The 25,840-nt window shown below is 51.1% G+C and overlaps 11 protein-coding genes across 11 annotated transcripts; 8 read left to right on the top strand and 3 right to left on the bottom strand.

Annotated features, from left to right (window-relative positions):
* Positions 1-21: 21 nt before the first annotated feature.
* On the bottom strand, positions 22-1,385 carry BDW47DRAFT_102261 (uncharacterized protein). The gene has a single exon (XM_024811830.1). It carries the CDS (start codon positions 1,148-1,150, stop codon positions 359-361), a length of 792 nt encoding a protein of 263 aa, XP_024674125.1. The 5' UTR covers positions 1,151-1,385; the 3' UTR covers positions 22-358.
* A 324-nt stretch (positions 1,386-1,709) lies between these two features.
* On the top strand, positions 1,710-5,774 carry BDW47DRAFT_5905 (putative SNF2 family helicase/ATPase). Its single transcript, XM_024819377.1, has 5 exons — positions 1,710-2,034; positions 2,146-2,172; positions 2,230-2,373; positions 2,440-5,412; positions 5,477-5,774. Exons 1-5 carry the CDS (start codon positions 1,918-1,920, stop codon positions 5,588-5,590), a joined length of 3,375 nt encoding a protein of 1,124 aa, XP_024674124.1. The 5' UTR covers positions 1,710-1,917; the 3' UTR covers positions 5,591-5,774.
* A 221-nt stretch (positions 5,775-5,995) lies between these two features.
* Positions 5,996-7,646, bottom strand: BDW47DRAFT_102257 (RNA methyltransferase). Its single transcript, XM_024811829.1, has one exon. The coding sequence runs from the start codon at positions 7,193-7,195 to the stop codon at positions 6,056-6,058; it is 1,140 nt and encodes a 379-aa protein (XP_024674123.1). The 5' UTR covers positions 7,196-7,646; the 3' UTR covers positions 5,996-6,055.
* On the top strand, positions 7,521-7,970 carry BDW47DRAFT_102256 (uncharacterized protein). The gene has a single exon (XM_024811828.1). The coding sequence runs from the start codon at positions 7,733-7,735 to the stop codon at positions 7,934-7,936; it is 204 nt and encodes a 67-aa protein (XP_024674122.1). The 5' UTR covers positions 7,521-7,732; the 3' UTR covers positions 7,937-7,970.
* Positions 7,971-8,140: 170 nt separating this feature from the next.
* On the top strand, positions 8,141-13,472 carry BDW47DRAFT_5901 (putative chromatin remodeling complex subunit (Chd3)). The gene is made up of 3 exons (XM_024819376.1): positions 8,141-8,932; positions 9,045-12,621; positions 12,677-13,472. The coding sequence occupies exons 1-3, from the start codon at positions 8,396-8,398 to the stop codon at positions 13,243-13,245; spliced, it is 4,683 nt and encodes a 1,560-aa protein (XP_024674121.1). The 5' UTR covers positions 8,141-8,395; the 3' UTR covers positions 13,246-13,472.
* A 169-nt stretch (positions 13,473-13,641) lies between these two features.
* On the top strand, positions 13,642-14,650 carry BDW47DRAFT_102253 (uncharacterized protein). Its single transcript, XM_024811827.1, has one exon. The coding sequence runs from the start codon at positions 14,156-14,158 to the stop codon at positions 14,582-14,584; it is 429 nt and encodes a 142-aa protein (XP_024674120.1). The 5' UTR covers positions 13,642-14,155; the 3' UTR covers positions 14,585-14,650.
* Positions 14,651-14,969: 319 nt separating this feature from the next.
* Positions 14,970-16,703, top strand: BDW47DRAFT_130503 (uncharacterized protein; the record flags this gene model as incomplete). The annotated part of the gene is made up of 3 exons (XM_024817120.1): positions 14,970-15,407; positions 15,492-15,567; positions 15,622-16,703. The coding sequence occupies 3 exons, from the start codon at positions 14,970-14,972 to the stop codon at positions 16,701-16,703; spliced, it is 1,596 nt and encodes a 531-aa protein (XP_024674119.1).
* A 1,229-nt stretch (positions 16,704-17,932) lies between these two features.
* BDW47DRAFT_102251 (mitochondrial 37S ribosomal protein mS35) lies at positions 17,933-19,449 on the bottom strand. Its single transcript, XM_024811826.1, has 2 exons — positions 18,856-19,449; positions 17,933-18,782 (listed from the first exon to the last, which is right to left on the bottom strand). Exons 1-2 carry the CDS (start codon positions 19,418-19,420, stop codon positions 18,175-18,177), a joined length of 1,173 nt encoding a protein of 390 aa, XP_024674118.1. The 5' UTR covers positions 19,421-19,449; the 3' UTR covers positions 17,933-18,174.
* A 686-nt stretch (positions 19,450-20,135) lies between these two features.
* BDW47DRAFT_124041 (uncharacterized protein) lies at positions 20,136-22,169 on the top strand (the record flags this gene model as incomplete). Its single annotated transcript, XM_024816175.1, has 3 exons — positions 20,136-21,225; positions 21,277-21,698; positions 21,765-22,169. 3 exons carry the CDS (start codon positions 20,136-20,138, stop codon positions 22,167-22,169), a joined length of 1,917 nt encoding a protein of 638 aa, XP_024674117.1.
* A 458-nt stretch (positions 22,170-22,627) lies between these two features.
* alg13 (N-acetylglucosaminyldiphosphodolichol N-acetylglucosaminyltransferase catalytic subunit ALG13) lies at positions 22,628-23,652 on the top strand. Its single transcript, XM_024811825.1, has 3 exons — positions 22,628-23,034; positions 23,159-23,297; positions 23,371-23,652. The coding sequence occupies exons 1-3, from the start codon at positions 22,719-22,721 to the stop codon at positions 23,507-23,509; spliced, it is 594 nt and encodes a 197-aa protein (XP_024674116.1). The 5' UTR covers positions 22,628-22,718; the 3' UTR covers positions 23,510-23,652.
* A 270-nt stretch (positions 23,653-23,922) lies between these two features.
* On the top strand, positions 23,923-25,834 carry BDW47DRAFT_102248 (actin-related protein ArpA). Its single transcript, XM_024811824.1, has 3 exons — positions 23,923-24,893; positions 24,951-25,265; positions 25,321-25,834. Exons 1-3 carry the CDS (start codon positions 24,126-24,128, stop codon positions 25,381-25,383), a joined length of 1,146 nt encoding a protein of 381 aa, XP_024674115.1. The 5' UTR covers positions 23,923-24,125; the 3' UTR covers positions 25,384-25,834.
* Positions 25,835-25,840: the final 6 nt, after the last annotated feature.

Raw genomic sequence — 25,840 nt, 5'->3', positions numbered from 1 at the left:
CCCCCAAAAAAAAAAAAAAAGTATATGCAATGACTTATATAAATATATACGACTCAACACCGCAAAATCGCCTCCCCGGGTATCTCCATATCTGGTAATCTCTATATGCTTAATACACACCCCAACAGAAGAAACAGGAAAAAAACACAAATAAATAAACCAGGCGAGAGGACCCAGGAGAAGTATAGTAAAAAAGTAAAAAGAAAAAAAGAAAAAAGAGTAACAAGGGTAGAAGGAACTATAACCAGATGTGATCACATGCAATGCTCCTCCTAATGCATCCAAAACTGAAAATGACAACCAACCGCTGCGTAGCTAAAAGAATATTAAATTCGTGCAATCGTCGATTCCATATTCTCTAGGTGAAGCGGCTGCGTTTGCCGCCCCCGAACACATCTTTGTTTCCCATCCCGGATAAATCGAAGAAGTCGGGTACAGTGAACTTTCGTTTCGAACTCAGTCCTGTGGTATCCCGTACGGAGGTTCGGGGATTCGGCCTCGATAGATTGCTGTGGCGGTTCTGTGATCGGGAGTTTCGGGGTACAACAGAGACGCTGACGGGAGCTTCATCCTGACTGGACGGCGCCGAGTCATCGGAGGGCTGCATATCGACATCGTGTTCCTGTTGAGGTGGAAAGGACGGCCCAGCTGTAAAGGTGAATACGGCCGATCGGTCAGGGGGGTTGCTGTCGGGGACATGGGACGAAACTGCCGGCGGCTGTTGAGCTGGCTGTTGTGGCGTGGTAACTGGTTCGTGGTCGGAGGACGGAGCGGGCTTCGGTTGAGGTTTTGTTGTGACCGGCTCGGCATTTGCCTTTCGAGGCGCAGTATACGGGGAGCCTCGAGCTTGCTTTTCGGCATCATCTTCGTCACTCAGCGGGCCATCCATTCGTTCCGTGGCCCATTGACGAACCCGCCACCCTTCTCCGTCACCGAGTCCCAAATTCTCTCTGTCTAAGAATTGCAGCAAATCTTCAATTGCTTCATGATATCCAGCTTGTTTCGCCTGGGCTTGCTCAAAGACAGCATTCTTATAAAGGTTGGTGACGGACAACGCGGCGGTCTTGAAGGACTGCAGAAGCTGCTCCGGAGGCTGCGGGCGAGGAGTCGAGCTCGGAAGTGAGGTATTTAGCGACCTCATGGAATCCATAATGAGGTCTCGAGCTATAACAACCCGCGGGGAGTGTTGGGCGAAAAGAGTCTCCCTGAAACACCACGAGGAGGGGTGACTTGGACCGTGCTTCGGAAATAAGAGACGGAGAACCCCCAAAGGGCAAAAGAAAAGAAACCGAAGACTTGTAGAGACAGGTTCTGTGGCAAACGAGTGGGAAAGAGCTGCAGGGATAATCCAGCGGGTGGGGTGAAGGCTCAAGGTTCAGACAAACTGAGAGGATGACAGACAGTTGACAACAGAATGGATGATTCCCGACAGCACCGGCGGATGCTTGTGCAGATGATCTCTGATCTTTCCTTTGCCAGGGTAACGTGACCCACCGCGGGGAAACTCGTCTTCCGTGCTGGGTTTGCTGTGTTTGGCTCTGAGTTTGTTCTGTTTGGCCAATTGCTGACTCAGACCTGACTCAGGGAGCCCGCGCGTTCCTGTGTCCAATGAGCGCGTGGAATGGCCGCGCTCCTCCGACGAAATTCCATTTGCCATCCCGGCGCGACTGACGGCTTGGCTCGTCCCTTCATCATTGCTGTTCCTTTCTTCCTGGTCTCCGCACATCTCACCACGAATTCCTCAATCACGTTACATCGACCAGTTTTACTCTCGGGAGAATTGTCAAGGTCGCGACATTTGCTTTCCGTCATCTGTGGATTGCGATACGTTTTATTGGCAGCATAACCTGACGTGTTGAACTATAAGGAGCTAAAGTTATCTTCACCACCTTCGCGCTCGGTGCGCCACGAACGAAGATGGCACCTTCGGTCGCCCCAGCTTCTGATCCGCCGTCCCAGGCGGATACTCCGATGACGGATGCGAACGAAGAGCCTACATCTGTGCCTGTAGATAGCGTGGACGCGACAATGTCGGTAAGTAATAAAAAACAAGCCCCGTTTCATCCAATACCGCGGACACCTTGAATCGCTCGCGCACTTCATGTTCCTTTGTCCGTTTCATGGACTGATGCGTTCTTTGAATAGGGCTATCAGGATACCCCTGACTACACGGTACTTGCATGGCAGAACACCCCACCCCACATAGCTAACTGAGGTTGCGATAATCAGGACTCCGATACGAACCCCAACACCACAGCAAGCAGTGTGGCCGGTGATATTGCGCAAGTGGACGGCCGTAAGCGAAGGGCCGACGCATTCCACCTCAGAAAGAGCATTTTGGGCAAGAAACACGGTCGGCTCGACGAAACTATGGTACGCACGTTTTACAGCTCTAATAACTGCGCTTGCTTCCCTAGCTTACAATGACACCCAATGCAGGAGGATGATTCGATCCGGCGGTTTCGCTATCTTCTCGGGTTGACCGACCTTTTCCGTCATTTCATTGAAACGAACCCCAACCCTCGAATCAAGGAGATCATGGCCGAGATTGATCGTCAGAATGCCGAGGAAGAAGCAAGAGCCAAGAAGAAGGGTTCGGCGCGCTCAGGTGGAGCCGGTACTGACAGGCGTCGCAGGACGGAGCAGGAAGAAGATGCGGAATTGCTAAGAGATGAACGAAGTGGTGCAGAAACCGGCACGGTCTTCCGGGATTCTCCACCGTTTGTTCATGGTGAAATGCGCGATTACCAGGTCGCGGGTCTGAACTGGCTTGTTTCGCTACACGAGAACGGTATCTCTGGCATCTTGGCCGATGAAATGGGGTTAGGAAAGACACTGCAAACCATCTCGTTTCTGGGATACCTGCGGCATGTTTGCGATATCACTGGGCCGCATTTAATCGCGGTCCCCAAGTCCACTCTCGATAACTGGAAGCGAGAGTTTATGAAATGGACCCCAGAAGTCAACGTACTTGTTCTTCAGGGTGACAAAGAGGAACGGCATAGGCTGATTAACGAACGGCTACTTGACGAGAACTTCGATGTCTGTATCACGAGTTACGAGATGGTTCTCCGTGAAAAGTCGCACCTGAAGAAGTTCGCGTGGGAGTACATCATTATCGATGAGGCCCACCGGATCAAGAACGAAGAATCATCGCTTGCACAAATCATCCGTGTCTTCCACTCTCGAAACCGCTTGCTTATCACGGGCACCCCGCTTCAGAACAACCTACATGAACTTTGGGCTCTCCTAAACTTCCTCCTGCCAGATGTTTTCGGAGACTCGGAGGCCTTCGATCAATGGTTCTCCAGTCAAGACTCCGACCAAGACACTGTTGTTCAACAGTTACACCGTGTATTGCGGCCATTCTTGCTCCGTCGGGTGAAGAGCGACGTCGAAAAGAGTCTGCTTCCGAAGAAGGAGATGAATTTGTATGTGCCAATGTCGGAAATGCAGGTGAAGTGGTACCAGAAGATTCTGGAGAAGGACATCGACGCTGTCAACGGTGCTGCCGGAAAGCGAGAATCCAAGACTCGTCTGCTGAATATTGTCATGCAACTGCGCAAATGTTGCAATCACCCTTATCTTTTTGAAGGGGCCGAACCTGGTCCGCCTTACACGACTGATGAGCACCTGGTTGACAACTCAGGAAAGATGGTGATCCTTGACAAGCTATTGAATCGCATGCAAAAGCAAGGAAGCCGTGTCCTGATTTTCTCTCAAATGAGTCGTGTTCTTGATATCTTAGAAGATTATTGCGTCTTCCGGGAGTTCAAATATTGCCGCATTGACGGCACAACTGCTCATGAGGACCGAATTGCTGCCATCGATGACTACAACAAGCCGGGTTCTGACAAGTTCATCTTCCTTCTCACAACCAGAGCCGGAGGGTTGGGTATTAATTTGACGTCGGCCGATATTGTCGTGCTCTACGACAGTGACTGGAACCCTCAAGCCGATCTTCAGGCTATGGACCGTGCTCACCGTATTGGTCAAACGAAGCAAGTTGTCGTTTTCCGATTTGTTACCGAAAAAGCGATCGAAGAAAAGGTGTTGGAACGTGCAGCACAGAAGTTGCGTTTGGACCAGCTAGTTATTCAACAAGGCCGGGCGCAGCAACAGACCAAGAACGCTACTTCCAAGGATGAACTGCTCGGCATGATTCAACATGGAGCTGCCAGCCTGTTCAGTAATCCGCAGGAAGCAGCCGGGCTGTCGGACAAGAGAATCTCCGACGATGATATCGATAACATTCTCCGCAAGGGCGAGGAACGCACGGCCGAACTGAGCAAGAAGTACGAGAAACTAGGCATTGACGATCTTCAGAAGTTCAGCTCTGAAAGTGCTTATGAATGGAATGGCAAGGACTTTACCGCCGAGCGCAAGAAAGACATTGGCCTTAACTGGATCAACCCTGCAAAGCGCGAGCGGAAAGAACAGTTTTACTCTATTGACAAGTACTATCGCCAGGCCCTTGCCACCGGTGGCAGAACGGCGGATCCTAAACCGAAGGTCCCTCGTGCACCCAAGCAAATTACGGTCCACGATTGGCAGTTCTACCCGCCGGGTCTCCAAGAGCTTCAGGAGAAGGAAACCGCTTACTTCCACAAGGAAATTGGCTACAAGGTTCCCCTTCCTGACGGACCCGAGGAAGAGCAGAGCGATCGTGAGGCCGAACGTGATTTGGAGCAACAAGAAATCGACAATGCGGTTCCTCTGACGGAGGAAGAGCAAGCCGAAAAGGCCAAGATGTCCGAGGAAGGTTTTTCGACCTGGAACCGTCGTGATTTCCAGCAATTCGTAAACGGCTCCGCCAAATTTGGCCGAACCGACTATGCTGGAATCGCCACAGAGGTTGATAGCAAGGATCCCGATGAAATTGAGGAGTACGCCGAAGTATTCTGGAAACGATACACTGAGATTCAAGACTACCTTAAGTACCTTCGTGTCATTGAACAAGGCGAAGAAAAGCTCCGCAAGATGAATCACCAGCGGAAAATGCTGCGCAAGAAGATGGAGATGTATCGTGTCCCTCTTCAGCAACTCAAGGTCAACTATTCGGTTTCGACAACCAACAAGAAGGTCTATACGGAAGAGGAAGACCGATTCCTGTTGGTCATGCTTGACCGGTACGGAGTGGACGGCGAAGGTCTCTACGAAAAGATCCGCGACGAGATTCGCGAGTCACCACTCTTCCGATTCGACTGGTTTTTTCTTAGCCGCACTCCGGTTGAGATTGGACGCCGGTGCACCACGCTGCTGAATACTGTCGCGAAGGAGTTTGAAACTGCCGTTGACGGGAAGGCCAACGGTGAAGCTGGGAAAGGCAGAGGGCGTGACCGTGATGATGAGGACGTGGAGAACGATGACGAGGGAGAGCCGGCCAAGAAAAAGAGTCGGAATACCGCAGTGGTAAGTTTTATTTGCCCTAATATCACCAATTGGTGTGGAAAAATGAGCTAATTCAATCGCACAGAACAAGCAAGTCAAGGCTGTAAAAGGCGGCAACAAGTCCGGTTCCACGACGACTTCCCGGGCCGCAAGTGTATCTTCAAACGCGGCTCCCAAGTCGAAGAATCGGAAGAAGTGATGGAGGAGCCCAGCAGCTGTGAAGTGAAATTTTTGTTATGACCATATAGTAGTGTATTTGAGGAAGTTATCGGCCGTGGGAGGTGGGTCGTTGGTTCGTTGTTTTTTCATACTTGACGGTCCGGCGTTGGAAGATAGATGCCCTGGGCGTGGGTCACGTTCTTTATTATCTATCTCGATTGCCTCTACATTTTTGAAGCCATGTAACATCAATATGTTAACTGCAGTTTTTGAAATCCGAAGTGTACACAAAAGCATTAATTAGAATCCCTGGCAACTGTCACTACCTGGGACGTATTCCGGCGTATATGGTTCCTATTTATAACAAGTCATTCTTCGTATTACTGATACATGAAGTGTCTGTAGAGATGCGAAATCGAGTTATTAAATGCCTTATTTAAACCCTCCCAATGCTAATGTACAAGTGGTTTGTATATGTATTAGATCGGCTAATCAACACACCCGCCTACGCCTTCTTAGACGTACGCTTCTCAGGCGCCCCCGAAACCGCAAGCGGAACGCGCAGAAACATCTCCATCAGCAGCGCAGCAGCGACACTGACGTTGAGACTATCGACACGGGCAGGATCCGAGCCGACTCCCAGATGCGTCGAAAACCTAGACCCGGGGATGCTCACCACCGAGTCCGCGTGCGATTTGATGTGGTGAGTAAGTCCAGAGGCCTCACTTCCCATCATGATAACGCTCGGGGCTTGAGTGAGGGGGTTTTCCCCCTGGCCGTCGGGACCAGTGCCGCCGTTTGACATAGGGTCGATGAAAGTAGACCCTGGGCCGGGGACATCCGCAGCGTAGAATCGCCATCCATTGAGTTTCGACTTTTGGATGAAATCTACCTCGTTGTGGACCTGGAGGAGGGTCATGTTCTCCGCGGCGCCGGCGGAAGCCTTGATTGTTACGGGGGATAAGGGCGCCGAGTTTCGGCCAGCGAGCACAATGGCGTCGATCCCGAGGAAGTATGCGGAGCGGATTATGGCGCCGTAGTTGCCCGTGTCGACCACTCCGTCAAGTAGAAGGACGACTGGGAACCTCCGGCGATCTTGCATGGGGGGGTGGTTGATTTTAACGTGGTTGTCCATTCCGTTTACCTGCGCTTCTTCCCGTGACTGTTGTCCCAAGTCCACGCTGAAGTGATCTTCGTCCTTGGAAGGGACAGCGCGGAGACTCCGCACGGGGAGCTGAGGCAATGGGGATGCTTCGAGGATACAGCCATTGTGGGGTCGACCTGCGCTCATTTTGTCCAGCAACTTATCCCACTCCCCATAAGCCATTTTGACCTTGAGATTCTTCATGTAAGCGACTTTCCGGATGGTCGATTTCGCGGGGCTGAGCTCCTCTCCAAAAGCCTGGTACAGATATAACGTGTACAGCTGTCGCCGGCTGCAGCGCAGCGCAGCCTCGACAGCGTTGGTACCATAGATGAATTCCGAAGCGGGGGTCGTATAGGGAATGGAATCGGGAACTTTGACGTTTTCTTTCGGCCTGTCGGTGCCGCGTCTACTCGAGGGTATCACTTTTTCGCGCGACTGCTGTGGCTCTTCACGAGGTTTCTCGATTTTGTGGCCATGCTTGAATCGCTGATGTTCCATCGGCAAGGCACGAAAGTTTCCAGTCCTGATGAATTCGTCTTCATCGAGATTCCCGGCCCAGGATGTATCTTCCTTTCTGCGTTCGAATTTCTTTGGGTTGGAATCTCGTCGACGGTGCGGAGCGCGTTCTTCATCGGAATTTTTAGCCCATGGTGTATCTTCCCTTCTGCGTTCGAACTTCTTTGGGCCGAAGTCGTTTCGACGGTACGAAGAGCGTTCTTCAGTATCCTCCCTCCTGCGTTCGAACTTCTTTGGGTTGTATTCTCCCCGACGGTGCGGAGCGCGTCCTTCATCGGAATTCCTGGCCCATGGTGTATCTTCCTTTCTGCGTTCGAACTTCTTTGGGCCGAAATCATTTCGACGGTACGAAGAGCGTTCTTCAGTATCTTCCCTCCTGCGTTCGAACTTCTTTGGGCCATAATCATCTCGACGGTATGAAGAGCGTTCTTCAGTATCTTCCCTCCTGCGTTCGAACTTCTTTGGGTTAGAATCTCTTCGGCGGTGCGGAGCGCGTGCTTCATCATCGAAGTTTCTCTGATGTTGAAAAGGTTTTCTCGCGCTCTGACTCTGGCTCTGGTCCTGGCTCTGACCCTGGCTTTTGCGAATGCCGCGATCGATGGCGGATCTCAGGGAGGCATGTCTCGCGAGAGCCGGCTGAAACCGTGGAAGGACAGGCAGCCGAGAACACAGCCGCAAGCCATTCAATTGGGAGTGGAGGAACATTTCAATGATAGCTTGTAACTAGCAATTCATGTTTGACCGGTTTTAGTATAGGTTTGGAGGTTTTTTTCTCAGCTGTCGCGGCGATGATATGATGATTATTTTTTCTCCAGTCGAGGTTGCGATAAGATAAGCGCATTAAGGTTGATCCGGCGCTGATTCGCGCATCGTCGCGTCGAAAGGATCGGTGCAATATTACGTTGTTGGGAAATTATTTCCAAGCGTGTTCCAATTGCATGCTTCAGCCTGAATGTGCTTAAGGTAGTCATAGGAGGCATGGCTTTTCACTCCAGCTTGTCTATAAGTGCTCACACATGGTTTATCTATTTGTTCACTGTTCTCACCCCCCACTTGGTCCTTATCGCCCGTCCATGAGGTTCGCCCTCTGCCTTGACTTTCTTTCAAGCTTGATGTTTTGGCTAGTGCCTTGAACTTGTCATTAACAATCCAAGACTTATACAAGAAAGGAACTTGTTTAAAATGAGTGGTTTCGAGCGGGGCTTTCAAGATGCACCGGCTTATATGCGAGAGTGTGAGCAGTCGCCTCGGGGCTCTTCGCGGAAGAGCAGACAGAAACCGCAGTCTTCCCAAGAAAAGGAGGGTTCAGAAGCCTCTTCATCGGAGCTGGTGTCAGAGTCAGACAAACCCAGCGAGGACCAACCCAGCGAGGAAATCACAAAGCCCGCAACACCAGAGTCAGAGTCAGACAAGGATAGTTCAAACAGAGCCAGCTCGGAAATCCGAAAGTCCACAACACCAGAGCCAAAGTCAGGAGCATCTCGAATGGAAAACTCTCAGAGCCCACAACCGAAGGCCCAGCCAAAAGAAACTCGGGAAGAACTCCTACAGGGCCCACGGATGGTTGCAGTGGAGATTCATCCTCCCCCAGAGTCAAATCTAGAGGAATATGAATTTCTCCCGGGGCACTTTGATGTTAACTATATAATCGATGAGACCGAGGAGTTGGAACCAGAGCCTTTCTATCGAGTCAAACTCCGGAGCGGGGAAGTTCAAAAGGCACGTTCTTCTTGCACTTGCTTTTGCAGATTATTGGCACTACCATGGAATCTTTCACTGAGCTCTAAATCTGTCATCATCTCTGAAACTAACTTTCATGGCTCCTTTACAGGTCTCTTCGTCGCACCTCAAAACGCTCAACAACGGTCAGGAAGCTTTAAGACACTTTCAAAACTTTGGTCCGACTCATGAGTCGTCGTCCACGGCGCCTTCAATTTCTACGGGAAACTCATCAAACGAGGACGAGGCAGGTTTCAACGATTCCAATTTCGGCTTCAATCCCCGTGGTAATACCGGGAAACGTCGCTCGGGGCGAGCGAAAAATCTTCGGTTTACGGACTTCTTCGCAGGAGGCAGTGAAGACGAGGCGGCGAGCTCTTCTAGTGACGACATCATTTCGTATTCCAAGTCAACGTCGAGAAAACGTCAGTTGAGGCGCGGTCGACCACGTGGAGCTTCAACGACGTCAGACATGGATAGCGATTTTGCTCCCCAGGGAACACGATTCTCGACTCGACACCGGACTACCATTCGCAGCAATCTGCGCGAACGGTACGAGGATGATATCTCCGAGAACGAAAGCGCGGCCAGGTCACAGAAGTTCTATGGTGCAAAAGAAGTCTTCCGTAAAGTCCCATCGAGCGATCCATTTCGCCACCGACATCGAGACTTTTGTGATGTGTGCAAAATTGCTGGTGATGATTCTGTAAAGGGTGTCCTCGTTTTCTGTCAAGGTTGTACGTTCGCGTATCATCAACTCTGTCTGGGCCCGCGGGCTACTCGCGAACACCTTGTTACCAAAGTCGGCGACGGCGAATTCGTTCTTCAGTGCCGACGCTGTCTCGGACTGGCCCATGCAAAAGATTCGATGGCCCCACACCAGGGCTATTGTCAAGTGTGCCACGAAAAAGGTGCCATGTCTGAGCCACTGCGTGAGCGTTTAACACCCAAGCAAGAGCAGCAACTCCGCCTAGAGAACGATGGCAAGGATCTTATAACAAAGATCGATCCAGCTCGAATAAACAACCTTGAGTGTATCCTTTCCCGGTGTGCCGTTTGCTACAGGGCGTTTCACTTCAATCATTTGTCTGTGGAGCCCGACGAAAACTGGCAGTGCCATGACTGTTCTTCAGCCCCCGGGGAAGTTGCTGGTTTGGTTGCCTGGAGGCCAGCAGCCGCGAAATACCCGGCCGGTTTCACAGCGGACACTGTGAACGAAGTGGACAAGGAGTATCTCGTCAGATGGAAAGAAATGTCATATTTACACACTACCTGGATGCCTGGGAGCTGGGTTTGGGGTACCATCAGCCACACCATGCGACGGGCATTTCTCAGAAATCCCAAGAACTTCACTCCACATATGACCGCTGAGGAGGCTATTCCGGAGGACTTTTACCGTGTTGATATTGTCTTTGATGTGAAATATGCAGAAGACCTGGATGATGGTAGTCTGGATGATCCGGCGCAAGAGGCGGACATTGCCAGGATAGATAAGGTGGTCAAGGCATATGTGAAGTTTAAGGGTTTAACATATGAGGAATCTGTTTGGGAAGCCCCGCCTGACCCCAGCAATACTGAACGATGGAAGGATTTCAAGACTGCATACGAAGATTGGGTGAAAAAGGACTACGTCCACCTTCCCGATCAGCGCTCCCTCGCGAAACATCTCGCCCATGTCAGAAAGCAGAATTTCAAGTCAAGTGTGGTCCGAAACTCCCAGCCAGAGATCATGACTGGCGGGAAAATTATGGACTATCAACAAGACGGAATGAATTGGCTTTACTACATGTGGTTCAAGCAGCAGAATGCCATTTTAGCTGACGAAATGGGATTGGGGAAAACCATACAGGTCATTGGACTTTTTGCATCCTTGATCCAAGACCATAAATGCTGGCCCTTCCTTGTTGTTGTACCTAACTCCACATGTCCGAACTGGCGGAAGGAGATCAAGACATGGGTCCCCTCGATCAGGGTGGTCACGTATTACGGATCTGCACAAGCACGAAAATTGGCCCAGCAGCATGAGTTATTTGCTGACGGTGACTCTGGTCTCAGATGCCACGTCGTGGTCACTTCTTATGAAACCATGGTCGATGATTCCTCACGACGAGTCTTGTCAAAAGTCCCCTGGGCTGGACTTGTAGTTGACGAGGGACAACGTTTGAAAAATGACAAGAGTCAAATTTATGAAGCTCTATCAAAAATCAAGTGCCCTTTCAAAGTCCTTCTCACTGGGACACCGTTACAAAATAACGTGAGAGAAATTTTCAACCTTCTCCAATTCTGTGACCCAACCCAACATGCGGAGGCCTTAGAAGAGGAGTATGGAACTTTGTCCAAGGAGAATATCCCGGAGCTTCATAACTTGATTCGACCATATTTTCTGCGCCGAACCAAAGCCCAGGTGCTCACTTTCCTTCCGCCAATAGTCCAGATTATCCTTCCGGTGTCGATGACCGTGGTCCAAAAGAAGCTGTACAAATCCATCCTTGCAAAGAATCCGCAGTTGATCAAAGCGATTTTCCAACGAAACGACAGCGCTCAAACATTGAAACAGGCAGAAAAACATAATTTGAATAACATCCTGATGCAGCTACGGAAATGTCTGTGTCATCCTTTTGTATACAGCGAAGCGATTGAAGAGCGTACAAGCAATGCGGCTGCTTCTCACAGACAACTCGTTGATGCAGCTGGCAAACTACAGCTGCTGGAATTGATGCTCCCCAAACTCCAGCGCCGCGGTCACAGAGTCCTCATTTTCAGCCAATTCCTGGATAACTTGGATATCATTGAAGATTTTCTTGATGGTCTCGGACTCTTACATTGCCGGCTGGATGGAAGAATGTCGTCGCTGGAAAAACAGAAGCAGATTGATAATTACAACGCCGAGGACTCACCATACTTTGCGTTCCTTCTGTCCACCAGATCCGGTGGCGTCGGTATCAACCTGGCCAGTGCGGATACCGTCATCATCATGGACCCAGACTTTAACCCTCACCAGGATATGCAGGCCCTGTCCCGTGCGCACCGCATCGGTCAAAAGAATAAGGTCCTTGTTTTCCAACTTATGACCCGAAACAGTGCGGAAGAGAAAATCATGCAGATTGGAAAAAAGAAGATGGTGCTAGACCATGTTTTAATCGATCGCATGGTCTCGGAGGAAGATGATGGGCAGGATTTGGAATCTATTCTCCGCCACGGCGCACAGGCATTATTCAACGACGACGATTCGGGTGATGTTCGTTATGATTCGGAATCTGTCGACAAGCTCCTTGACCGTAGTCAAGCCGAGCAAGCCAAGTCACTTGACGAAAATCCTGCCGAATCTCATTTCAGCTTTGCTCACGTCTGGGCGAACGACAATCATAATTTGAACGATGATATCGCTGATACCGACGATAGCGCTCCGCTGGGAGCGACTGTCTGGGAAAAGATATTGCAAGAGCGCGAGCAGGCGGCTGCAGACGAGGCCCGAAAGAAGGCAGAGACTCTTGGACGCGGAAAACGGAAGAGGACTACTGTCGATTACTCCGCCCATGAGGAATTATCGCCCGTGAAAAGGCCGCGGGATCGCGAAGCCGAGAGTGATGTGGAATTCAAAGATGCCGTGGCAGAGTCAGAATCGGATTCTGAACCCGGTCTGGCACCCGATTCCGATGAAGTCGTCAGGGAAGCCAAGAAGCCCAAAGGTAGCGTGATTCCCTTATTTGTAATTGACCTGGCTTTTGCTAACATGAGCTGTAGTACGAGCCTTCGAGCGCATCAACCTCCCGACCAGCGCGGTACCTGCATTAGACGGCCAACTGGAGAATATCCCCCCCTGTTTGGCCTGCAACCAGAGCCATCCTCTTGGTCATTGCCGTTTGAAACTGGCTGGCGTTGAGCACTGCGGACTTTGTGGACTGGCGCATTTTGGACACGGGCGAACGTGTCCCCACTTCAAATCGGAAACTATGGTTGCCAAGATGCTTGACACATTGAAGCACAGTGACGAAGACCCGGAACTTGTCCATTTGGCGAGGAAGTATCTGAGTGGCATCCGAGGGGACCTTGCACAGCGTAAGAGAAAGTTGGCTGGTAGGGCTGCAGTCGGTCTCACGAATCAAAGCACACCCGGTGCAATGGCCCCCACTCCTCACCGCGTGCCTACAGGGTCGCCATTTATCGATATGACCGGATCCCCGGGCATTGGAAATACAGGTTCGTCAGTTGGGTCCGCATCACTTTCCAGTGGGCAACTCCAACAGGCTTTCGGGGACCGTCTTAACCACAACATTCCCAACCCCGGACACCCCGCTCCTTGGGCACCTTAAGATGGTGAAGAGCGGGCGAGAGCGCAATAACAAGCCCAATGTTAATGGAGAAAGCCACGGCATTGGGTACAATACCCCACTCATTTTCAGCGATACCACATGCACCCTTTATTGCTCTTGGCGAGATGAAGTTATTATTTCTTTGGCGTAAGGCACGTGGGCTAGACTGGCCATAGATCAGTTACTGGCGGCTGTACATATTACATACATCATTAATGAAAATAAACCAAACCAATGCTCTTCTAAATTAAATAAATTAATAGTAATACTACTCAGATAAAGTTGTACAAGAAGATGAATCGGTAAGAGTCACGGGATAGGATGGTCACGGGGAAGCGGCTGATTCCCCTCTGGACTTCATCAGTTCAATATCATCACTCTGTATTCCTTACTATTATCCCACCCTGTCTTCACTCTCTTAAAACTCCAATTAAAGTGATGTGTCGATTATCTACTAGTGACTGCATCTTCTTTAATGCAAGGCGTTTGCCCATACTCAGTTTGAATCGATCACTAATGATTATTGGAGACCTACCGCTGGAAGAAGCCTTTCTCTTCAAAATGGCCACTATGACTGAGAAATCACAGTGCTCTTTCAAGTGCCGAAATCAGAAAAGTAGTGATATTTGACCGACCGAGGTCTAAAATCTCCGGCGGTGGCAGTGTGCCAGGATATGGCAGGCGCCATTGCAATACTCAAACCAGCCATATATCCATGCGGTCCCACCAACCAAAACAACACCAGCAGCAGAACATCCACAAAAATAGACCCTATATCAAAGATAAATGAAAAATAGACTCATGATTCCAGATCCTCTGAAAATTTAGGGTCCCAGAGACCTGGTTGATCTGGATCTGGTCTCAAAGGAGTGCAACGAACGGCAGACGCGTGCGTCTTGAACGAGAGAGGATGCTGCAGCCATCCGGGCAGGATGGTCGTACTGACCAACTGACCAACATCATCGGACAAACACTGACGGCATTCAGTTGTGGCTGGGCCTACTGTTTTTTTCCTTTTCCCCTTATCCCAAATGCTTTTGCTGTGGGGTGGGAGCGTTTTTTCTCACTTGGGGGATCTCCCGCCTCTTTTCTTATTTTCTCTTTTTTTTCTTTCTTCTGTAAGTCCTTGTGCGCCTGTGTATGTCATCCGGACATTGCCCTTGTTGAGTGGAAAATGCTGCTAGATATCCAGTCTGGTTGGCTTCTTGTGTCCTTTGCCAGTCTCAATTTGCCCTTCATCCTATGGTCTTTTCTTTTCTTTTTGGTCTTGGGCTTTGTTCTGATTTATCTTCGTTCTTCTGATCTCTATTTGCATATATATTTGATTTTTAGAGTATAATTGATCTTGTTTGGTATTTATATCCATTTGGAGGGAAAATCCGCGTGTCACTGTTTTGAATCACTCTCTTTCAGTGAATGTCAATGTCTCTTTTACGCAATCGACTTTTCTCTGGCCTGACAATTCACTTTCTGTTTTGTGCCAGTGGCATTGAGCTTGATCTTGCTGCTTAAAATCTCTGTTTCTTATTTTCTTCTTCTTTTTAATCCCTTTCTTGATCGATCAACTCCCAGTCCTTCGAAGATTTTCATCCCCACATCATTTCAAAGCCAGCCTTATAACAGTATACATACATTATCAACTGTTCTTTGGTTTCCACCAGCCCTCTCTCACCAAGACAACAACAGAATCTCTCTATTTGCTCCTGGGCCTCACCAAGCCCGTCATGGCGGCACCGCTTCGTCCCCAGTTCTTCTGTACTCGCCCAAATGGCACCCTCACCCCTGTCATCGCTGTGGATGAGCTTCCCACCGGTATTACCATTCGTGGAGTTCCCCGCGTCCTGTCTGCCAGCGAAACCCAGGGCATGACCAGCCTCGGAACCGTGAGCCCCAGATCTCAGACTTACGTTGTCGAAGACATCTCCCCGGCCCTGACCCGCGCTTCTATCCCGTCGACCGCTGCCCACCGCTCCCGTGACGGTGACTTGCAGTCCTCCCTCATGAGACTGATCACCGATGAAAACGTCCCGGCAACCCAGCGCCAGGCTGTCAATGCGTTGCTTCAGCACGGTATCGCTCAGAATTGGTTCATGACGAATACCCCGACAAGTAGCTGGTTGGTTCCCAACGGAGGTGGCGGCAGTGGAGTGAACTCTAAACAGGTCAGTGATCTCAACTTAAAACGTTCGCCATGGAAAGACAAAAGTGAGAGGGATGAAAGCGCTCGGCGACTAACGCATCTCCAGGGTGTCCACTACAATGCGAAAAAGGAGTATTGCTCTTACTGGATCCGTCACGGCGAGTGCGACTATCAGCAGCAGGGTAAGATCAGATCCGTTGACTGAATCTAGACAGAATGTAACACTAGATCTACAGGATGCCTCTACAAGCATGAGATGCCCACCGATCCACTCACACTTGAAAAGCTCGGCCTCCGTGACATCCCTCGTTGGTATCGTGAGAAATACGGAATGCCCAGTATATTGCCCAACGGGCAGCCTAATACCCGCGCTCACTGGAAAGACACGCCTCCAGATCGCAACGCTCTCAGATCAATCCAATACCCATCTCGCCTGGAGCTCAACCCGGTGGTTGATAGCAGCGAAGCAAACAAGAATGCAAAGCAGACAACTTCTACCTATACCCGAGCCCAGCAGCAGTCTGTGGTGCTTCCTGGGCCTTCTCATCCTGTCTACTCAAATTCGCCCCAAGTCCCCGGTGCTGCGAAGCCAGGAAAACATACATCTGGCCCGCAGAGTGCAGGAAATAAGAAGTTTGACCTGCTGTCGTTTGATCCTCTTGCGGAATATCCCCCCTTGGATCCCATGAGCGGCAATGTGGGCAGCTTTGCTTACCCTCCTTCGACGGAGAACATCGATTACGAGGGCCTTAAAGACACCCAGCGTGACGGTTTTATCTGCAACCTCCAAACTCTTATGCCTCCCTCCATGGCCCAGAATGCAAGCTATCCACCAAGCTATCTTGAAGCCGCCCCGGGTCAGCCCCGTTCCAAGAGGGGACCAAAATCCCGCCGTCTGTACCAGGCACGCTCGCATAATACCATGTCCGAACCAAGCAGTGGAAAGGCGGAAGCCGACAGCATCAAAGCCTACCAAGCCCAGGTCACTGCTTCCTCCAGCGCTACTTCTACCATCCGCAAGGGTACCCCCAGTTCCCAGCTGGGAAGCCCTTTCACTGGCAGTATGCGTGAGGAAGTCGCCTCGTCTGAGCCTCCAACCCGTATCGGCTCCCCTGATCTCCCTCCGGGCACTTCTCTATCCTCCGGGACCAGTCCCCGTGAGCTCCGTGTGCCGTTCAGAGAGAAGGAGATGCGTCCTTTGCCGCCAGCCATCGGTAGCAAGAAGGACCACCAGAGGAAGTCCCCCGGCTCCTCCTCAGACGACGACTTTTTCAACTTGGGCATGGGCATGGGCATGGGCATAGGCAATGGAAACTAAGAACTACGTTTCCATCCTTCTTGCCAGACCCGGGCTCACGATGAAACTTCAATTGTGTTGTATTTCCTATGACACGATTCCCGACACTTTCCGATTCCTCTACATGTCGAGACGAGAACGAACATAACCTTCAAGGCCCTGCAATATGGCAGTAACCATTACGGCTGGCTCTCTACTTGAATATGCTCTAAATACTGATAAATAGTATACGCGTTTCACCGGGCAAGTGGCGTCCAGATCGCAATGGGTGATGATTATGAATGGATGACTTACGCTCCTTTTTCTTTCCGTTTTTCTCTTTCTTTTTTTATCTCTTTCTTTGGTTTTTTTTTTTTTTTTTTTCTCTTTTGCCTGTTACTTCCCTCATTTTCCTTCTTGCTTTCCGTTTCCCAATGTGTGATTCTCATCTCTGCAAAAAAACGATAAAGGTGAAAACAAAAAAAAAAAGAAGAACCCCATAACAATTTCAGAAGGCCCTCTATACGCCGACGAGCAAGAAACACCTGATCCTGGATAAGACATCCAAGGCAATAGTCTACTTACCAGGTATATCAGCTACAGAGATCCAAATTACACAGTCAGCTATGACTCCAACGGTTGGAAAAAGGCGAAGAGCGGCAACGGCGTGGTATGGTATGGCGTGGTTTGAATAGGATAGGTGTGGATATGATGGAAATGGATAAACGGCGTGGATGTCTGTTCTGTTCTGTCTTTCTTTCTGTCTTGCTTTATTGCTTTCTTGTTTTCTCTCTAAGTTTTTTTTTTGTCATTATTCCTTTGGGTTGGTTGTATTTCAGATTCACTGCCTACCTACCTCGTCTACTGCTTGTGCTGTCTCTGCTCTGTTTTGCGACTGGGTATTCGCTCATGTGGTTTTTACATACGGTTAGGCCTCTTGCAACGTCAGCTTCAGTCTGTTTGTATTTATTTATCCCTTTGCCTGTCTATTGATGGGTTTTGACACGGGGATGTACCCATACTATTATAGTAATGGACATTTCATCATTGTTGTTATTATCGATTGATTCTTTCCCCCTCGTCTGGTCTCGATTCTAAGGAAGAGGTCTGGGTATTGGATAGACACGGGTACGATTCAAGTCAGATCATGAAATGAGAGGGAAGAGAAAAAGAAAAGAAGGGCCCTCCCTAGTACTGCCTACTGGTGAACTCAGTGTCTGGATGTATGTATGGTTTGCTAATTCGTTCATAAACTCCCAAAGAGATAGCAGTAGGCCTTGATCTCAAGACAAGACCTATCAAAACAGGACAGATAGTCACACAGATAAAAGTATAATACATTGATACATAGGGAGGTCTGATATGACCTTGAGATGATGGTGGTGGTGATGGTGATGAAATCTGCGCCCGCCCTTTTGAATATTTTGACTGCCAGAATCCAACAAAAAAAGGTAAAAGAAAAAGGAGAAAGAAACCATGGGTTATACAGTGCTCATCTAGGATTGGAGAGAGATTAGCGCATTCTCCTGACCACGGGCTTCTGCGGGAATTTCCCGGCCCTGACGGCGACCTTCTCGCGCTCGGCTTCGGCGCGTTTCGACAGCGCCGGAGACACCGGTGGCGGCACTTCGGCCAGCTGCGCAAGGATCTTGTTTCCGTCGATGACGCCGACGCCCTGCTGGTCGCGCTGTTGCCGCTCTTTCCGTCTCGCCTCGAGCTGTTGTCGTCGTTCGGGGGTCATGTTCCACTCGTTGGGGAAGCGCAGGGGCGTCTTGGGGGTGTGGTGGCGCAGGTCGAGGGGCAGGTCCGCGAACGAGTCGCCCTCCTTGGCCTCCTTGATCAGCGAGTTGACCAGATCGCCCAGGGCCCGCTTGTTCTGGACGGCCGTCTGGTGTTTCTCGCACGACATGCGCACGATGTCCGTGTCCGGGTTGTAGCGCGTGCCGACGAGCTTCAGGAAGGTCTGTCGCTGGTCTTCGGTGAGGTGCTTAGGCGTCAGATCCTTGGAGGCGAGCTCGACGACGACTTTGGACTGCGCGGGGTGCTCCTCGCCCATGTAGGTCGTGTAGCGGAAGCGGAGGATTTGGTCTTCAGTGGGGAGGGAGAAGGGCTTGGCCAAGTCTGTGAAACGAATCCGTTAACATTGCATTATCTCCCCCCGCGGTCCCAGTAACGGGACATAAGAAGGACATACTGCTGAGGAAAGGCATGTCCCAAGCCGCAATACGAGCATACTCTCTGACTTCACGGTGCAGCTCCACCTCGGCATGAGCCATCGAGGTCATTTCATCGTCAAGGTACTCTTCATCGGCATCCTCCACCTTCGCAAAATCGTCGGTCTCGTCTTTACCCCAGAAGTTAAGACGCTGAGTAGAGTTACCATCAAACCGCATGGGATAGGCCCGATTGATCTCAGAGACCTCCTTGTCGAGGTTCGCGAACATGGCCCGGCGCTTCTGGGGACTGTTGAAATCCTGCACCTGGCGGATATTCGCCGCATCAAACTCCCTCCGATCCTCCGGCGACATCAAGTCATACATCGACCGCTGCTCCTCGGTCAGAAGATCCGGGGAGTACTCCGGCGCCATGGGCATGTCCTCGGGGCGGACAGCACGCCGCGACTTCTTCGCGGGTGGGTCGACGTGAAAGTTCGGCCGGGTGGTGTTGAATTGGCGAGACTGGAGGATAAAAGAAGGGGCGGATCCTCTTCGGGAGAGGAAGAGGGCCGTTTGGCCCAAAGACCGTGCGGAGGAGGCCATTGGAGGTGTGGGAATGGGCTGTCGTTCAGGGTGTATTTGAGAGGGTCGAAGTGCAATTGGGGTTTGAGGCTTTTGGTGTTTTTCTCCGGTCCGAGTTCGCACTCCGCCGCTAACCCGGATTGGGCTGCATAATTATTAATATGTATAGTTATCCCTCGAAGTATATTACTCTCGATGGCTTCATCTTTTGAAATCGCTTTCATGTCGCCTACAACTTTGTCTTGTAGTACCCTCAACGTAATCTAGTACTCTTCCTAACTAATCTCTTATGTCAACTCAAACAACTTCTACCTCTAGATGTCTCTAGCAATGAGCTGACCCTCGTCATCCGCGGGGAAGAACTTCTCACACAGGAGGACGAGGGAAGATCCCGTCTAGAGATACCCAAGGAACATTGATGGTGTGTCTTGATGGGCAGCTCGCCCACTTGACAGCTATATTGGTCTTTCATTCATCTTTCATTCAGCTTTCACTCATCGCTCATCTTTTGCTCATGGTTCACTCATCATTCGCTCATCATTCACTCATCATCTATCGCTTCCTTGTCTATTGATACTTTTTTCCTTACCCTTCAACTCTCACTTGTTTTCGAATACTTCCATCTCCCTCTTGCTTCATCTCGCCTCTCCTCATCTTTCTCTCTTCCCTCTTCTTCTTAGTATCATTTACCTCTACTCAATATTAAGGAGATCTCATCCCAACAAACTTTACCACCATGACCCTGGCATACAATCCGCTGGTTCCGGCATTTATGCCTAGTGAGATGGCGTACGCGTCAATCCACGAGCCTTATGTGCAAGCGCTACAGAGGCACCCTAGTTTGGCCACGAGGTCGTCGCCCTTCCCTAGTAGCTCCACTAGATTGAGACGGTCAAATGGATCATCAAGCGACGAGGAACCAGTTCCCGGTCCGGATGGCTTCATCGAAGAAGACCTCAGAGCAGGGGGGCCTCACCTCTGCGAGTCCCCCTGTGACACCCTCAACACCATACCCCGAAGTCACCGCCACTACGCATCAGTCACGGGAGACCGCGGCAACAAACTCGTCGAGGAGCTCGACGACATTTGCCAGAACGCTGGCGTCACGCTCTTGGAAACTCGTTTCTGTGGTCGTCGGTGCGCCTTTGACACCAACACACAACCCGCTCTGACCTTCCTTGTACTGGACAAACGACAGGGTGTGTTGGACAGAGCGTGGATGCCACTTGCGAAAAGCCTGCACAGGTACCTCCAAAGAAAGGGGCTCGGCGACATCAATGTCGAGATAACGGACCCTCGCTTCGGCCGGCGACCAAGCGTCTTCCCGTGTACGCCAAATGATGGCATCTTCCACGTTTGGGGGGTTGTTGCCGAAGACATCATGAGTTCTATCGACCTAACGGGAATTTTCACAATCGGCTGCTTCCGAGTCGGTGAGGGCGTCCATCCCGAGGGGTGCCCGCCCACCGTGCTATTTGGAGTTGACCGTAGAGCCCCACGGGATTGGAAGGTGGTTCGAGAGGCGACCATAGAAGTACTAGAGCAATGGGGATTGACTGCCGTGGCCGTCCTCATCCGCAAGGACACCAGTACTGACATCGCTGATTATCAACAAAGCCTCACGACAAATCCTACCAAGCTTTGTACGAAGCATGCCAACCCAGGGTTCAGTCTTAGCCCCCACGACAACAAAGACGCTCTCGGCACACTTGGCGGATGGGTTGAACTAAAAAGCCCTCAGACCGGGAACTGGGTGCCGTTCGCCATAACCTGTTTCCGTTGTGTACTTCCAAGCATGACCGGTTTCTCTGAGTCTGACCTTCGAGGTACGCGACACCCGCCTTCTTACGATATGGGTTTGACCTGACATGTTGTAGCTGTCGAAGGCTGGAAATACACCGGCGTCCCTGCGAAAGACGAAACGGCCGAGCGGCTCCTAAAAATTGACTCCCCGAGCCGGCGCGATCTGGGTGATGTGACCAAAGAGCTCGCCATATCTATCAACGAATTCAAGAACGACCCCACCTACAAGAAGGTCGAGAATGCCCTGGCCTGCGATGATTTTGTGACGCCGTATGAAAAGGCCGACTGGAAACGGACGGCCGACAACATCGCAGATCATAGTGAGAAACTGCGCGTCATCTCTGAGTTCATCCGTGGCAACCACTACATCCTTGGTTCTGTGTTCGCTTCGTCTGGACTTCAGGAGGTACCATCCAAGAGAAACCCCAGCGAACTTTCGATCCGCGACTGGGCCTTGGTAAACGTTGGAGAAGGTCGTCGCCCGGGGGCGAACACCGTAAGTCACTTTCTGCCAGTCCCCACAAGTTCTTTTTTCTCCATGCCTAACCTTTATCTTCTTCAGGTCAACATCGAGCTGCCGAAGATTTCTCAGCTCAGAGACTTCGTGATTGACACCCCACCCCTCTATTCAGCCCTATACAAAATCGGCCGGGCCACTGGATTTACAAAGGCCAAATACGGAGGTCTGGAAGTGGCCCACATCGCGGAGAGGGTCGTTGACGGCGAGCTCACTACCGTGAAAACGTGGGAGCATACCTTCGTCGCGGAGTCTCAGATCAACCCTGTGGTGATGAAAGGCGACCCTGGGTCCCTTGTTTTCAACCGATCTGGTCGCGTGGTTGGGTTGCTGTTTGGGGGTTCCTTCTCTGGAGATGTTGGGTATTTCACCCACATCTTGGACGTCGTCGAGCACATCAAGTCGTTGACTAAGGCTGTTGATTTTCGTATCCGTGGACAGGCGTTTTAGTCTTGTTTCTTCGGTATATTCTTATTTTTTTATTTTTTATTTTTTATTTTTTTTTTCGTCATCGAATTCATATCGATTGTAGTATGCTTCATAGAATTTATCTAACAGTATCTCTTGTCTACCTGGTATAATGTTGAGATATCAAGTGATGCTAAAGTAAATAAATATGATATATCTCGTCAAGCTCCTAGGCTATGTCAGACTCAATGTCATCATGACGAGATCTCGTCAAGGACTTTCAGAGTAGAAGCTGGGGATTTAAGAATAAACCATGAGGACGACGGGACTAACCGGTCATGGTTATTCAATTCGTTGCCTGAGTCCGGAATGCTGACAAAGTTATGATCACGTGTCAAAGGCACATCTGGTGAAGAAGACAGTCAACATGACCACATCTCCTTCTCTGTCTCTGATACCATCATTCAAATATCATCATGATGGTAGAGTGGCAGGCACACTTGGATCATTGAAGTAGCTTGGATTGGGAGAATTCCACACCTTCACCGAGCAGACAGACCGACAGCATCAACCGTCACCATCACCTCCAACATGACATCTACAACCATGAAACTATGCTTTGTAACGGTGGGCGCGACAGCTTCGTTCCATCTTCTTCTCGAGGCTGTTTTAGATGAGCCTTTTTTGGAGGCCTTGCAGAAATTAGACTACACCCACCTCCTCATCCAATACGGCAAAGACAGCCAGGCTCTCTTTGAGGAACTCCGCGGGAAACACCGCTCGGGGAGGCATGGACTCAAGATCGAGGGGTTCGATTTCAACACTGCCGGTCTGGACCATGAGATGCGCACGGCTCAGGCGGATCCATCGGATGAGAGAGCCGGGGGCGTAATCATCAGCCATGCAGGTTAGTCAAATCTCAACCTGATATCCGCATCTACCTCCTAGCTCCTACCTACACTCAGTCTCCCTACACATTAGCTATGCGCACGCATCGATTCAGAATCCAGTTCGAGGCTAATGTCTGACAGGGTCTGGAAGCATCCTGGGTGCTCTCCGGCTGGGCGTTCCGCTCATCGTCATCCCCAACCCGACCCTCCAGGACAACCACCAGGAGGAACTGGCGCAGCAGCTCCAGAAGCAAGGCTACGTTGTCGCCAGTAGTGTCAGGTACGTCACGCGTCTTCATTTGCAGCCCCAATGAACCCCGTTCCGGCTATTTCTTGCTGCTAACCTTGACCAGGGAGATGGCCGCTGCGCTTCCCCGAGCGGAGAAGCTGCGCGCGAACATGTTAACTTGGCCGCCTGTGTCTGGCGAGGGCAAGAAGAAACGTCCACCCCTGGAACAGGTGATGTCGGATGAGATGGGCTTTTTGGATTGACCTGGAGCGGTCTTGGAAGTGATCTTCCTGGCTCAACCACACGCGGAATGACACGACGGTTAGTGGTGGTGAACATTGGATGGCTTCTCATTTGATAGTTATATATGTTTTGTCTTAGGGATTGGCGTTGGGGAAGGGTCTTTGCTTGGTACCATTGGATATGGATTATGACAAGGGTGCATGACGAACTATAATTGAATCATTTCTTCTATGCGCAATATCAAGATGAATGTCTAATACAACTGGCCACATTAATTCAATATCTAGTCATGATTTGAATGTGGTGGTAGATAGACTCGAGTGGCCCAAGCTTCGGCGGAAAAGGTGACGGATGTCGGAGTGCGGACGCGACCACCGACAAAACAACCTCACATCACTCCCGTTAAACCGTCCAATTGACCGCCAACCCCTTACCCCCTCCTCTCCCAACTCTTCCTCTGCCTACAGATCAGACAAAAACTACGGTGATCCTGTCAACCTCCATCACCCCGTCTGCCTCCCGCCCATCCCCTGTCCCAATTAACGACCCGGCCGTGGGGCCCGCCCTCCTAAACAATCGCGCATAAACACAACAACCGTTACCCACCAGATTGACCCGAGTGACCGCCCCCTCGCAATGGCAGAAGCCACCCTCCACAACGCGCCCATCGTCATCGACAATGGCAGCGGCACCATCCGCGCCGGATTCGCCGGCGAGGAGATCCCCTCATGCTACTTCCCGTCGTTCGTCGGTCGGCCCAAACACCCGCGGGTGATGGCCGGCGGTCTAGAAGGCGACGTCTTCATCGGCCAGAAAGCCCAAGAGCTGCGCGGACTGCTCAAAATCCGATACCCGCTGGAGCACGGGATCGTGACGGACTGGGACGACATGGAGAAGATCTGGCACTACGTGTACGAGAACGAGCTGAAGACGCTCCCCGAGGAGCACCCGGTGCTCCTGACGGAGCCGCCGCTCAACCCGCGCAAGAACCGCGACACCGCCGCCCAGATCATGTTCGAGACTTTCAACGTCCCCGCCCTGTACACCTCCATCCAGGCCGTGCTGTCGCTGTACGCCTCGGGCCGCACCACGGGCGTCGTGCTCGACTCGGGCGATGGCGTCTCCCACGCGGTGCCTGTCTTCGAGGGCTTCGCTATCCCCAACAGTATTCGCCGCATTGATGTCGCTGGGCGGGACGTCACGGAGCAGCTGCAGGTGCTGTTGCGGAAGAACGGCCACGTGCTGCACACCAGTGCCGAAAAGGAGGTCGTGCGCCAGATCAAGGAGAAGGTCTGCTACGTGTCGCTGGATCCCAAGCGCGAGGAGAAGGACTGGTTCAATGGCTATCACAAGTTGGAGTCGCGATCGGTAGACTACGCGCTACCGGATGGACACCGCATTAAGGTAGGTTTGGTCTCATGGATGCTTATTCTCATTAATGTTCTCGTACTGACCCTCCAGGTCGGCCAAGAACGCTACCGCGCCCCCGAGATCCTCTTCGATCCCGAACTCATCGGCCTCGAATACCCCGGCGTGCACCAGATCGTGCAAGACGCGATCGCCCGCACAGACCTCGACCTGCGGAAGTCACTGTACATGAACATCGTACTCTCCGGTGGCTCGACGCTGTGCAAGAACTTCCCCGATCGACTGATGCGCGAGATCAAGCGACTAGCAGTGGAAGACATGAAGATCCGGATCTCCGCGCCAGCGGAGCGGAAATACACGACGTGGATTGGTGGTGGGATCTTGGCGGGCCTGAGCACATTCCGAAAGGTAGGAAACACCCCTATTATATCCGCCCGATACCCTTACTGATATCTCGTTATAGATGTGGGTTAGCGCCGACGAGTGGCACGAAGATCCGGAGATCATCCACCGGAAGTTCGCTTAAACCTCACGACCGTCCAAGCAACCATGACCTACCCCTATAGACCCCTATAGATTCTATAGGGACGTCTTCCTGAGCGGCCTTCAAGAGGACGAGCAAAGTCGTGCACGAGTTCGCTTGTTCGATCCCCCGAGCGAGTACAGTGTACACCTGCGAGATTGGAGTGGAGTGCTAGCCGCAGGAAACCGGCTAGCTCACTAGATAAACCGATCAGATACCCCTTTTTCTTTCATCATTTACTTCTTTCTTCCTTACGCCTTGTCCGTCTCATTTTCATTACGCCCACAGCTAGCTGCATATCTAGCAGGAGCCCTGCCATGGGCAGCACATACCACTATTTAACAAACAAACAAGCGGATTCATATTGGAGTGTACCTACCTATTACCTACTGAGCGTTGTTGTTGTCGTTGTCGTGTCGTTGATTATGTCGTTGTATTACCCTCCAGTGAGCAGGTCCAT

The sequence above is a fragment of the Aspergillus candidus genome (assembly GCF_002847045.1).
Source record: "Aspergillus candidus strain CBS 102.13 unplaced genomic scaffold BDW47scaffold_10, whole genome shotgun sequence".
In the NCBI taxonomy this organism is placed as follows: domain Eukaryota; kingdom Fungi; phylum Ascomycota; class Eurotiomycetes; order Eurotiales; family Aspergillaceae; genus Aspergillus; species Aspergillus candidus.
This window is presented reverse-complemented; position numbering and strand designations above follow the sequence as displayed.

What these genes read in the sequence shown, in the direction of transcription:
- BDW47DRAFT_102261 (XM_024811830.1), bottom strand. Translation starts at nt 1,150, where the DNA reads ATGGATTCCATGAGGTCGCTAAATACCTCACTTCCGAGCTCGACTCCT.
- BDW47DRAFT_5905 (XM_024819377.1), top strand. Translation starts at nt 1,918, where the DNA reads ATGGCACCTTCGGTCGCCCCAGCTTCTGATCCGCCGTCCCAGGCGGAT. An exon ending in GCGTGGACGCGACAATGTCG is followed by an intron (nt 2,035 to 2,145) that starts GTAAGTAATAAA and finishes TTCTTTGAATAG; the next exon opens with GGCTATCAGGATACCCCTGA. An exon ending in AGGATACCCCTGACTACACG is followed by an intron (nt 2,173 to 2,229) that starts GTACTTGCATGG and finishes TGCGATAATCAG; the next exon opens with GACTCCGATACGAACCCCAA.
- BDW47DRAFT_102257 (XM_024811829.1), bottom strand. Translation starts at nt 7,195, where the DNA reads ATGGAACATCAGCGATTCAAGCATGGCCACAAAATCGAGAAACCTCGT.
- BDW47DRAFT_102256 (XM_024811828.1), top strand. Translation starts at nt 7,733, where the DNA reads ATGTTGAAAAGGTTTTCTCGCGCTCTGACTCTGGCTCTGGTCCTGGCT.
- BDW47DRAFT_5901 (XM_024819376.1), top strand. Translation starts at nt 8,396, where the DNA reads ATGAGTGGTTTCGAGCGGGGCTTTCAAGATGCACCGGCTTATATGCGA. An exon ending in GGAGCGGGGAAGTTCAAAAG is followed by an intron (nt 8,933 to 9,044) that starts GCACGTTCTTCT and finishes GCTCCTTTACAG; the next exon opens with GTCTCTTCGTCGCACCTCAA. An exon ending in GGAAGCCAAGAAGCCCAAAG is followed by an intron (nt 12,622 to 12,676) that starts GTAGCGTGATTC and finishes CATGAGCTGTAG; the next exon opens with TACGAGCCTTCGAGCGCATC.
- BDW47DRAFT_102253 (XM_024811827.1), top strand. Translation starts at nt 14,156, where the DNA reads ATGCTGCAGCCATCCGGGCAGGATGGTCGTACTGACCAACTGACCAAC.
- BDW47DRAFT_102251 (XM_024811826.1), bottom strand. Translation starts at nt 19,420, where the DNA reads ATGGCCTCCTCCGCACGGTCTTTGGGCCAAACGGCCCTCTTCCTCTCC. An exon ending in GGACATGCCTTTCCTCAGCA is followed by an intron (nt 18,783 to 18,855) that starts GTATGTCCTTCT and finishes TTCGTTTCACAG; the next exon opens with ACTTGGCCAAGCCCTTCTCC.
- alg13 (XM_024811825.1), top strand. Translation starts at nt 22,719, where the DNA reads ATGACATCTACAACCATGAAACTATGCTTTGTAACGGTGGGCGCGACA. An exon ending in CGTAATCATCAGCCATGCAG is followed by an intron (nt 23,035 to 23,158) that starts GTTAGTCAAATC and finishes AATGTCTGACAG; the next exon opens with GGTCTGGAAGCATCCTGGGT. An exon ending in GTTGTCGCCAGTAGTGTCAG is followed by an intron (nt 23,298 to 23,370) that starts GTACGTCACGCG and finishes AACCTTGACCAG; the next exon opens with GGAGATGGCCGCTGCGCTTC.
- BDW47DRAFT_102248 (XM_024811824.1), top strand. Translation starts at nt 24,126, where the DNA reads ATGGCAGAAGCCACCCTCCACAACGCGCCCATCGTCATCGACAATGGC. An exon ending in CGGATGGACACCGCATTAAG is followed by an intron (nt 24,894 to 24,950) that starts GTAGGTTTGGTC and finishes CTGACCCTCCAG; the next exon opens with GTCGGCCAAGAACGCTACCG. An exon ending in GCCTGAGCACATTCCGAAAG is followed by an intron (nt 25,266 to 25,320) that starts GTAGGAAACACC and finishes ATCTCGTTATAG; the next exon opens with ATGTGGGTTAGCGCCGACGA.